Source organism: Stegastes partitus, unplaced genomic scaffold (genome assembly GCF_000690725.1).
Source record: "Stegastes partitus isolate 25-593 unplaced genomic scaffold, Stegastes_partitus-1.0.2 Scaffold1358, whole genome shotgun sequence".
Classification (NCBI taxonomy): Eukaryota; Metazoa; Chordata; class Actinopteri; family Pomacentridae; genus Stegastes; species Stegastes partitus.
Genome location: NW_007579089.1, coordinates 150,129 through 160,969, shown reverse-complemented (window position 1 = coordinate 160,969; position 10,841 = coordinate 150,129). Strand labels below are relative to the sequence as shown.

Genomic DNA, 10,841 nt, shown 5'->3' with positions numbered 1-10,841 from the left:
TGGCTACACAGCATCAGTTACCATGGAGACCTAGCAGGTAAAAAGAGAACCACCTTCGTGACACTGAGCTCTGGCTTTAGGCTCAGCAGACCTTCCTGACCCCCTGATCTTGTGTCGTAGTGCAGAACTCAGGTGAGCTTACCTGGCGCTCTGGGAGTCCTTCAGTCTGTACAGCAGACCTGAGCTGTTCCTCAGCAGGTCCAGCTGACCCTGAAACAACATGACAGGTGATCAGTAAGTCACTGATCACAGCACCGGGGGGCTGGACAGGGACAGGTGAGGAGGGAGGACGACGACAGGTGAAGCTTCTGACCAGAGACAGCAGCTTGTTGATGGCCATGGCTCTCTGCTGGGGCTCCAGGTGAGGCAGGTCGTTCTGGATCACCTGGTCAGTGATACCCAGAGGAAACTGGTGGCACAGCTCTTTGATCCTGGACACACACACACACACACACACACACACACAGTTGTCTTTATGCTGTGAAAGTTCCACGAACCAAAAGCTTCCTGTGGAGCAAAAACGTTCAGCTTCTGAATGACTAAAAGTCTAATGAGGAGGATAACTTCACTTTCATTCTCTTCCATGACTTTCCTGAATCCTGACTAACTTTTGCTCATCATTTCTTCAGCCATTCTGGACTGTTGGGAATGTGCTTCCACCTGCTGCCCACAGTCTGGAGCGGCTCAGCGACATTCGAGCCAAACTCTGTTGAAAACATCGCGATAACAACGAACTCACTGGTTGCGACATTTAACGGGTTATAAACTCTAACCGGGCGTCATTCATACTTTTAAAACACGAGTGCTCTAATTCGGCAACAAGTCCAGAACATTATCCAGAACTTTTCCTACAAAATCTCTCTGAAATGAGCGAAACCTCCCAGAGAGGTCCGCCGCGCTGAGCCGGTTGGAGGATCCGGAAAAGTTCACATTTCGTTCAAATCAATGAAGCTGGATGAGCTGAATTAAAGCCGGAGTGACTAGATGTTTACTACGGTTCAGGTGTTGCATTTAATAACACACGTTTCCTGTGTGTGTCTAATTTTAACCGAGTAAACTCTAAAATTGACCGAATTCAGGCCGAGTCTGGTGCGGCGGCGCCGGGGGGCGGAGTTTCTGACCTGTTCTCGATCTCCGCGGGGTCCGACAGGTTCGCCTCCTTCTTCACCTTCACTTCAGCCATTTTCACTCAATCTCTGCTTCTCTAGTAGCCTAGTAGCCTGCTAGCCTGCTAGCCTGGGAGCTGATGTTGTCAAACAAGCGTGCGCATGCCGGGGTCCTTAAATTCCTCTGGCAGCGGGAGGTGTCCCGAAAACAGCCTGATTAAAAACAGGAGTTAGTGGCGACTGCAGAACCGGTCCGGAGTGCACACCTTCTTATGTACACAGATATAACCATAGATATACATGTTTTAATACATTGTGCTTAATTTGCATTCAGAAAGACGTTTTGTTTGCCTTGTTTAACAAAATAATTTAATTTCTCTGATTTTATTAACGCAGCTTAAACAGTTGTATAATTTATGACCCGTTTAAAAAAAATCAAAGACGTTCTGATATTAATAATTTTGATCAACAGTTACTTTCAAAACTTAATTTGTGTGTTTTTTTTCTATTGTTTTTGTTCAATCTATTTATTGTATTTGTGTTTCAGTAATTATTTTGAAAATTGAAATTAAGGAATACATTCCTGATTATTTTAATATTTTCAATTTTTTTGTTGCGTTTAATAAAATTATGTTTATTTATTTTTATTTCATTGGATTAAAAAAAACAATGATTATTTATTAAAACTCTTTAAATATATTCAAAATTCTCTTAATATTCTTTCTTCTTCCAGAAAATTCGATTTCAGTGAAGTAGTCTCGTGCCAGGGCAGCCCGGCGGGGCGGGCGGGTCCATGTCGCCTCGTCCCGAAACGAGCGCTCCCTCGCGGACACAGTGCGTTGCTATGGTGACGCTCCTGTAAACGCAGCGACGGTTGGAGTCGAGTGGAGATCACCTGCTTCACCCAAAGGCCTGTTTACCGCTTGTTTACTGTTTGTTTACTGTTTGTTTACTGTTTGTTTACTGTTTGTTTACCGCCGCAGCTTCTGCTGTCCGATAGAAAAGAGTGAAGTGGGAGTAAACTGGGAGTGAACTGGGAGTAAACTGGGAGTGAAGTGGGAAGCAGCTGCTCCTCCAGAGTCTCCAGCAGCAGGAATCAGTAAATGTTTATAAATATTCTTCAACTCTGGTTCATTTAAATCGACTTTATGAATAAATGATGAATGTTTAACTGAAGCTGGTGCTCTGAAGTCTCTGATGGAAGAACTTCAGACTGAAGTTCTTCTGAGTTTTACTGAGGATCTTTTGGGGATCAGCCATTGATCAGGTTTCTGTAGAACCAGTACTTTGGATACTTTAAGTACTTTTACTGACGTAGCATTTGGTCACGTTTCTGCATTAATGAAGGAAAGCCACCTCCAACCTCAACTGATTGATTGATTGATTGATTGGCAGGTAGCTGTTGTCATGGCAGCAGGGGCGGTGTCAGCGCCGCTCATCATTCCAGTCATCCAGCTGCAGAGCCACAGAGCCAAGAACCACATCGACACCAGCACACCTGTCTGCCTCCAGTCAGGTAAACACACACCTGTCTGCTCTGTCTCTGTCCATCTCCCTCTTGGGGACAGACAAGCTCGGAGCTCTCTGATTGGTCGCAGGGTGCCACATGTGTCAGCAGGTGTGTGTGTGTGTGTGTGTGTGTGCGTGCAGACACTGCAGGTGTGCAGATCTTCTACACGGTGGACGGGTCGCGGCCGGCGGCCGGCGGCAGGAAGTACAGCGGCCCCGTCCTGCTGCCTGCAGGTCGGGTGTCCGTCAGAGCTGTGGCCGTGACCAGGTAAGTCTCACCTGAGGCAGGTGCTCCCTCAGGTGGCCTCGTCTCATGCCAGACTTGGGGGCGACTCGCCTATAAGTCAAAGCTCACCTGTGCAGGTAACGTGTGTCACTGTGCTGCAGCGACGGCCGGCAGAGCTCCGTGGTGACGAAGGCGTTCTCCGTGGATCAGGCAGGTAGCAGGACGGAACATGAGGTCCTGCAGGACGGGGCGCAGGTAAGCAAACACCTGTACACAGCTTCAGCTGCAGACTCCGTTTCCCATCAGCCCCGGATGTTCCTGCACAGTCAGCTGTTTGTGTTGCAGCCGCCTGGAGGAGCGTCCTGTTCTGCTGAGAACCCTCCTGCAGGTGAGTCCCTTCGGTACCGAGGTCACGACCTTCTGCTCCAACGCTCATCATCTTGTTATCGTTTGTTTAAACTTCTGTACTTTCTAAACTTATTTCTTGTGTTTCCTGTGTTGTTTGTTTGTTTGTTTTTGGGGTTGTATTGATTGAATTACATTTAATATTCATTTACTTCTACTCTCCATGAAGTCACATGACTCAGAGCTGAGCTTCTCCAGCTCAGACAGACGACGGGTTCGGGTCAGCGGAACCATGACGCATCTGATCATTAAACAAAATTAGTAAAAGATGTAAAAAACACCAAAGTTAATTTGGAAAATATAAAGAATACATCATCGCTTCTCCTCACCTCCTGTCCTGCTGTCTGTTTCCAGACATGAAGGGGAAAAGCTGTCTTCAATCAGGTCCTCGTTTCCTGAGCAGCCGGCTGGGTTCGGCCTCCTCACGGCGCTCACAGTCGGCGGTAAAATCACACATTCATTCGTTGTCTGTGAGCTGCTGACCGTCGGTGAGCTCTTATTGTGGTGTGCTTCCTGTCTGTCAGGGGTCAGGTGACCTGGGCAGCACGCCGGCGTCCCGCCTGCAGCGACAGACCGACTTCCTGCCGCACAAGCCTCCACTCAAACCTCTGAGTCAAAAGTATGTGGACGGCTGATAAATTCTTCTCATTAGCATACAAAGAGTACAGTACATTTAGTGTCCACATACTTTTGGCCGTGTAGTGTAAACCAGAAGCTTCAAGTTGAAAGTCTGTCCGTCCGTCCAGGTGTACTCGGTGTCTGAGTCTCCGCCCGTCAGACCCGCTGGCTCGGTTCTGTGCTCAGTGCGGAGCCGTGGTTCCTCCGTTACCTGGCCAGAGGCTGCCCCCTGCTGAAGGAGGACAGGTATGGCACACACACCTGAGAGAGTCAGTGTCCAGGTAAACACAGGTGACATCATGCTGTGTGTGTTGTCAGATGCTGCTGTGTGTGTTCTGCAACCGTCTGGTTCCCGCCAACACGCACAGCTGTTTGGTCTGTGAAGCTCCGATCGACCAGCAGCTGCAACCGCAGGCCGGTCGCACACTGCAGGTACACACACCACAGACACACACTGCAGGTACACACACCACAGACACACCACAGACACACACCACAGACATACCACAGACACACCACAGACACACTGCAGGTACACACACAACAGACACACACCACAGACACACAACAGACACACATAGAGTCTGTTTCCAATGAACTCGTTGTGTACTCTTTGTGTGTCTTCCTGTTGTGCAGGACCATGTGTTGTGTGTTTGCTGTGGAAGTGGGAATCCAGCTCACATTTCCAGCTGTCTGACCTGTGAGACTCACCTGCAGCAGGTAACTCCGTCTGCACACACTCACTTTGTCTCACCCGCTGCGCCTGCACAGACTGAACTCTGATTGGCTGCTGCAGGCAGGCGTCGGCGGCTCCGCCCCCTCTGTCCCGGCAACAGACGGCCGCTCGGTGTCCTGCTCCAGGTGTAAACGGATAAACCACAGTGACGCCAGATACTGCGACTGGTGCGGCGCCAAAGTGAGCAAACACACACCTGAAAACACCTGAAGTCACAGTCACGACAATGACATGTTACATCACCGTCCACCTGGCCAACCAGGGACACACCTGGCTCTGTACACATTGAATATTCCATTTCTTTTCCATTTCATTTTCTACATGAAGATGCTCCCCAGCTAATGGTAGCTTGCTTGCTAACGTCTTTAAACTGAGCTGGCTGTGGGCAACATGCTGAGTAGAAAAGCTAACAAATGTTTTCTTGTTGTTGGGAATCAGTTGAATTAACGTTAAACATCACGATAACTGCAGTCGGTCACTTTACCCAACATTAGCCTCCATAACACAGATGCTAATGTTAGCGTCACTTGCTGCAGCGTGCAGTGTTCAGTTTCTTATGATTTTTGTGTTTGAAAATAAAGCCTTCAGTAGGGGGATTGAGATTTTCATCTCCCCCCACTGCTCTTAGCCTCTGTGCTAAGCTAGCATGTGTGTGAGGCATGCTGGGATATGTAGTGATGTGATGTGTGTTATTAGCGCGCTCATGCAGTCAGCTGTGTGATGTGTTGGCGCTGTGGAGCGAGCGGACACCCCTACGCTTCCTACTGTGCATCCTGTGGGGTCTTCCTGGAAGCACCGGCCCCGCCCACATCACGCAACGACATCACACCACCTGCTGGGGGCAGAGCCACCAGCCAGGTACGCTGCACCGCTGACATCATGCCATCAGCACCATAGACTGTATAAAAGATGGACGTAGCTACCATGACGTCACCCGTTGGTTTCTGCACTGAGAACATGAAGCCAGGGTTTTGCTACTTCCTGGTTGACATCTTGGATTTTTGGAGCCAGTAATCATCGGAGGGGGGCGGAGCCATAGGAGCAGCGATTGGTCAGACGGATTGAGAGGCGGGCCCTCTCTGCCCGCCCACATTTACCGCCTTCTGCTCGCTTCATCTGTATGGTCGCTGCCGACTGTCAATCAAGCCAGCCACGCCCCTTGCCCCGCAACATGTTGACGATTTTTTAAAAATTCAGTATTGATTTATTTTCAGATTGGCCACCTGATCTCTGGATCTGACCATGAAAACTAATAAGAAAACAATCCTGAGCTGTAGGAATGCAGTATTTGGTGATCTGTGATCACTTCTTTTCCAGTTCCAGTCTATGGGAGCCAGGGCTTTGTGGAGCCAGCAGCTAGTGGACGTAGTGATGCTGCAGGTTTTTGACACGTCCAGGTTGGCTTCATGTTTCAGGGACGGCTGCTACGTCCATCTTTTATACAGTCTATGATCAGCACACGTTACAGGACACGCTTCAGCCAGGCCTCTGTCTGTTTCCAGGCGACAACCCCGACTTCCCATGGATCCACCTGGCAGGCCACGCCCACACCTGCCCCCGCCCCCAGTGTGAAGATAGCCCCGCCCACTTTGGATCAGTCCACGCAGACTGTAGGACTCTATTACCCATCAGCCACTGAGCTGCACAAGAAGGAGCAGCAGAAGGCGGAGCAGCTCAGCAGAGAGCAGGCGAGCCGAGACCGCCGACCGCTGCAGACCGCCGTCAGCCCAGGCCGAGGTCGAGGCTGTTTAAATCTTTGCTTATTTTTGAATCTTTGCAGCTGTGCGAGTCTTTGCGGTCGTGTGTGTTTCTGATGTGTGTTGTGTTCAGGCTACTGGAGGAAGCAGCTGGACCATGTGTGTGCTCACCTGAGGAGTTACGTCCAGAACCACGCCCCCTTCAGAGCTCTGCTCGGTGAACCTCGCCTGGGCCAGGTACGCTCACCCGCACCTCACCTGTCCGACGGTCACGTGACCTGTCGGAGTGAGTTTCTCAGCTGAGCTTCACGGTGTCGTGTTCTGCTGTCGTTCAGATGGTCTCCGCTGTGATTCAGGAGGATGGATACGAGGTCAGTCTGACCGTCGGCTTCGCGTCAGCTGGCCGCCAAACAAAACAGGTGAGTTCTACATGTGTCACCTGAACGACACATAAAACATGTTCTAGAGGTGAAGTTGTGTTTGGTCTCAGGCGGGTCGTGGAGAGGACGGAGGTACACCAGCAGGTGGAGGATTCAGACCGGCGCTTCGGCCTGAGAGTCTGAGCAGCGTGACGGAGCGACGCAGCGACGAGCTCAGTAAGAACAGCAGCGCTGAAGCTAAAGAGCAAAGAGTCAGCGACACCCTGCTGGGATTAACCACAGCTACAAAGAAAACACAGCTAATGCTAGCTTGAGCTAACGCTAGCTCGAGCTAACGCTAGCGATTCTGTTTCATCGTGACAACCACAGTAACAGAACCTGTGATTGGGCCTCAAGTGTGATCAAAGCGCTCAAACTGAACCAGACCCTCAAACCTGCAGTAAGAACCTCCAGCTGCTGTACTTCCTGTTTAGTCGAAGCTGCTCTCTGATTGGCTGTCTGGCTGCAGGTGAAGGACAGTCAGCTGAGTCAGTGGTGGATGATCAGAACCGGGGGGGAAGATGGTTCTGGTTCTACGGGATCAGAACCGAGAGGAGGAAGGTTCTGGTTCTACAGGGTCAGAACCAGGGGGAGGTAGGTTCTGGTTCTATGGGATCAGAACCAGGAGGAGGAAGGTTCTGGTTCTCCAGAACCTGCTGCAGAAGTTCTATTTTTAGGAACACTTAAACGAGTCGTGTGGAATGACGTGCTGCTGATGAGATTTCAGGGTTTCAGGCTCAGATTTGGGTCATCTTCTCGACAGAACCACAGCTTATGGGTCGCTGGAGAATCAGGAGCTTGTTTCTACAGGTTGTGGTGATGAGTTGAAGGTCAGAAGCTTCTTCAGGCCGTGGGTGGTCTTCACGTGAACACTTAAACCCTGAACAGGTGGACCAGGAAGCTGTGACGGACGGCGATGATGCGACTCCTCCTCAGGATGAAGAACTCGGCTCTGGGCTCTGCAGGTGTGCTGCTCAGGTACCACTCACCTGGACCGGCCGTCCAAACCACGTGTACCCATGCAGCAGCTCATCTCTTGTTCCAGTGGAGGTTCTGCAGCTTCAGCAGAATCAGCCCGAAGCCCGAACATCTTGTTAAACGGCCTCATATGCCTTAACAGTCCAGAACTGAAACAGAACCTTTGAATGAACCCACGAGTCACAGCTTTAGATTTAAAACACGGAGATCAACGGACGGAGCAGGTGGAGAAGGACACGGAAATCAAACCAGTTTGGTGTTTGTAAGAACCGCTGAGATTAATGGATCAGAACCAGTCTGAAAACGTCCAACGATATTCTGAAGTCACCAGTGTGTGTGTGTGTGTGTGTGTGTGTGTGTGTCAGCGTGTAGGAGGAGGGACGACCTTTCTTCCATCATGTTTCCGTTGCCGCTCCGTGTTGCCGCTCCGTGTTGCCGCTCCGTGTTGCTGTGGTGTCTGAGAAATGCTTTACAAATAAAACTTGATTTGATTTTAACGTGTTTTCTGGATTTGTTCTTAAAACTCGTCTGAAGGAATCGAAGCAAAACGTCAGAACTGGTCAGAGACGGTGTGAGATGTTTACCTGTAGCTGTGGCTCCTCCCCCTCCGACCCACCTGGTGTCCTGCCTCCAGTGCTGAGCTCCAGCTGCAGCTCTCCCTGCTAAGTGGACCTGGTTCTGACCCGTTTAGCTGCCCGTTCATACAGTGGTCTCAGCTGTCTGAACATTTAACACCTGAGCGTGAGCACCGTGGAGGAAGTTCCACAGGATGGTTCTGACCAGCTCGGACCTCGTCAACGTGGACTGAGGACGATGCAGCACCGCTACGACCCAGCAGTCAGAGCGTTGGTTCTGTGAGGAGACGAGAAGCTGCTGAGATGTTCTCCTGGACTCGTTGAAAGCTTCGACTCGCCGGCATCCAGCAGCTGCAGTGGTTTCGCTTCTGATTTAGCAAATTAAAGATTTTTCTAAGTCAGTGTAACAATGAAGGAATGACGTAATGATTCTGATGGTTCTGGTCCTGGACATCAGAGTCTGAACATGTTCGTGTTTCTTGTGTTTTCATTCGGACTCAGATGATCGACGATCCATTGATTAGTTATCGACGGAAATCCATCAACTGCTTTGAGTGAATCTTTAATAAAACAGAAAACTGTGGTTTCAGCTCCTTCAGTGAACGTTCTCTGGGTTCTTTCCTCTGTGACGCTAAACTGAACATGTCTGGACTGAACCTGACATTTGAGGAACCTCTGATCCACGGTTCAGACCGACCCGCTGGTGGACCCGTCCAGGTGACGCTCAGCTGCAGGTGTGGAGACGAACCGATGAGCTCTGGCGGTTTACACTCGCTGGGAGCTTTTAGAAGTCAAACATTTACTATGATCACATTTTACATCCAAAACCAGAACCAGAACCTCCCAGTTTACCGGGTTCGATGTGTGCAGATGTTCCAGAACCTTCTGTTGTGTTCTCCTGAAGTCCTGCACATCTGTCACACATCAGCTTCACCACAGAAATTATGTGAATTATTGTTTCTACAAACAGCTGTCGACCATGTTTGATGATGTCAGAAACAGCTGACCAGTCATGTGACCTGAAAGTGTTTTATCTGCGTGAAGCTTTACGACCACCTGGACGGCTGTCTGTTGTTTCCCTGAGCAGCTCCAGATGTTGCTCCTCCACACTGGACCTGACTGACAGAAAACACGACACCAACCGTTTGACTTGTTGCTTTATTTACAGAACGTTTGGTTAAAACCAGGTGAGCAGCAGCTTCTCCTGCTGCAGCGCCCCCTGCTGGAGTCGCCCACATGTGACGCATCAGCGCGACACCTGAGCGTCCAGCGTGGGAGAAGTAACAACTTAGAAACAGACAAAGAAACGCTGTTCTACGGACTGAGGCCCGCTCCGGCTCTCCTCCAGACTCTCGGCCGGTTTTAAGGCCCGTGAGCTGCGGCGCCGTGGTGGGCGGAGCTACAGCTCTCAGCGCCTCAGTCGGAGGAAGAAGGCGTGGCGGCACTCGGCGCTGTCCACCGGGTAATACTTATCGTAGAAGTCCAGGATGTACTCCTCGGCCTTGAAGCCGAACTTCTGGTAGAGCAGCATAGCGGGATTACTGGCCGACACGTGGAGGGTCACGTCCTTCCCCATGCAGGTCTGGAAACACACACACACACACACACACACACAGACACACACACACACACACACACACACACACACAGAGTCTGTTGGGTGCCGACTCATCAGCCAGAAACTGTGAGAGCAGCAGAAGGTCCAGGTGCTGGACTTCCTGCTGCTCTGAGTCGCTGTTTCATCAGCGGCGCTTCGTTCTACACGTCTGACTGACTAAAAACAAACCGTTTGCTCCAATCACACTCTGGAACCCATCAGGTTCTGCTGATGTCAGAGCCTCAGCAGTGATTCTAGTAGAACCATGGACCCATCTGTGGACAGACACTGACAGGAACTTTCTGGATCAGTAACTAAACGGAGTCCTGATGGATCCGTTCAGTGGTTCTGATGGAACCGTTCTGTCTGAGTGTCCACACTTTTATTTCTGGAGGTTCTGACCCTGGAAATTGACTCTCAGGTAAAATGACTTTTCGAAGGTGCAAATATAGAAGTTAGAGCTCCTCGTCAGTCGGCTGGAACGCCTCCTCGATAATGAGCCCGTGAGCTCCGACCAGAACCAGCAGACTCACCTGGATCAGGTGGTAGATCATGAAGGTGCCGATGCCGGCCCGCCTCCACTCGGGGTGGACCAGAAGGAAGGAGATGTAGGCCTCGTTGTACTTGACGTCCGGCACCATGAAGCCGAAGCCGACCACCACCTTCTTGTAGAGCGCCACCACGCTGAAGTCGGGGTACTGCAGGCACTCGGACAGGTCGGCGCCGGGCCAGAAGCCGTCGTGACACATGGCGTTGACGGACGGGATGTGGTTGGGCCGCACGTAGCAGTAGTCGATGGGGGCGTCGGCCTCAGGGAGCCAATCAGGATCCTTCCTGTGAGGAAACGCCCTGATCTGGGCCAGCAGCCGGAGCTTCACCGGACGGCTCTCGTAGTCCCTCCTAGGACCAGAACACACGGGGCTGGATAAGGTACTGCATAGAGTACTGCATGGAGTACTGCAACAAGTACTGCAT

General features: G+C 50.8%; 3 protein-coding genes across 3 annotated transcripts in view; 1 reads left to right on the top strand and 2 right to left on the bottom strand.

The window, feature by feature from the left end:
* Positions 1-1,192, bottom strand: part of polr3f (polymerase (RNA) III (DNA directed) polypeptide F) — a 4,392-nt gene extending 3,200 nt beyond the window's left edge. The window contains 3 exon segments of the mRNA XM_008298891.1: positions 47-210; positions 314-431; positions 1,122-1,192. Coding sequence (XP_008297113.1) covers positions 47-210; positions 314-431; positions 1,122-1,183 — 344 coding nt within the window. The 5' untranslated portion in view covers positions 1,184-1,192.
* A 1,321-nt stretch (positions 1,193-2,513) lies between these two features.
* dzank1 (double zinc ribbon and ankyrin repeat domains 1) lies at positions 2,514-7,814 on the top strand. Its single transcript, XM_008298899.1, has 15 exons — positions 2,514-2,622; positions 2,757-2,883; positions 3,003-3,096; positions 3,771-3,832; positions 3,993-4,110; positions 4,183-4,296; positions 4,501-4,584; positions 4,661-4,780; positions 5,297-5,458; positions 6,103-6,337; positions 6,431-6,534; positions 6,633-6,716; positions 6,788-6,893; positions 7,186-7,310; positions 7,605-7,814. The coding sequence occupies exons 1-15, from the start codon at positions 2,514-2,516 to the stop codon at positions 7,812-7,814; spliced, it is 1,854 nt and encodes a 617-aa protein (XP_008297121.1).
* Positions 7,815-9,413: 1,599 nt separating this feature from the next.
* Positions 9,414-10,841, bottom strand: part of kat14 (lysine acetyltransferase 14) — a 14,480-nt gene continuing 13,052 nt past the window's right edge. The window contains exons 8-9 of the mRNA XM_008298898.1: positions 10,400-10,770; positions 9,414-9,851 (exon numbers count right to left, since the gene is read on the bottom strand). Coding sequence (XP_008297120.1) covers positions 9,678-9,851; positions 10,400-10,770 — 545 coding nt within the window. The 3' untranslated portion in view covers positions 9,414-9,677. The remainder of the gene's footprint in view (positions 9,852-10,399; positions 10,771-10,841) is intronic.

Excerpts from the sequence above, each read along its gene's own strand:
- dzank1 (XM_008298899.1), top strand. The coding sequence starts at position 2,514 with ATGGCAGCAGGGGCGGTGTCAGCGCCGCTCATCATTCCAGTCATCCAG. Across the intron at positions 4,111-4,182 it reads CCCCTGCTGAAGGAGGACAG|ATGCTGCTGTGTGTGTTCTG; the intron begins GTATGGCACACA and ends GTGTGTTGTCAG. Across the intron at positions 4,585-4,660 it reads GTGAGACTCACCTGCAGCAG|GCAGGCGTCGGCGGCTCCGC; the intron begins GTAACTCCGTCT and ends TGGCTGCTGCAG.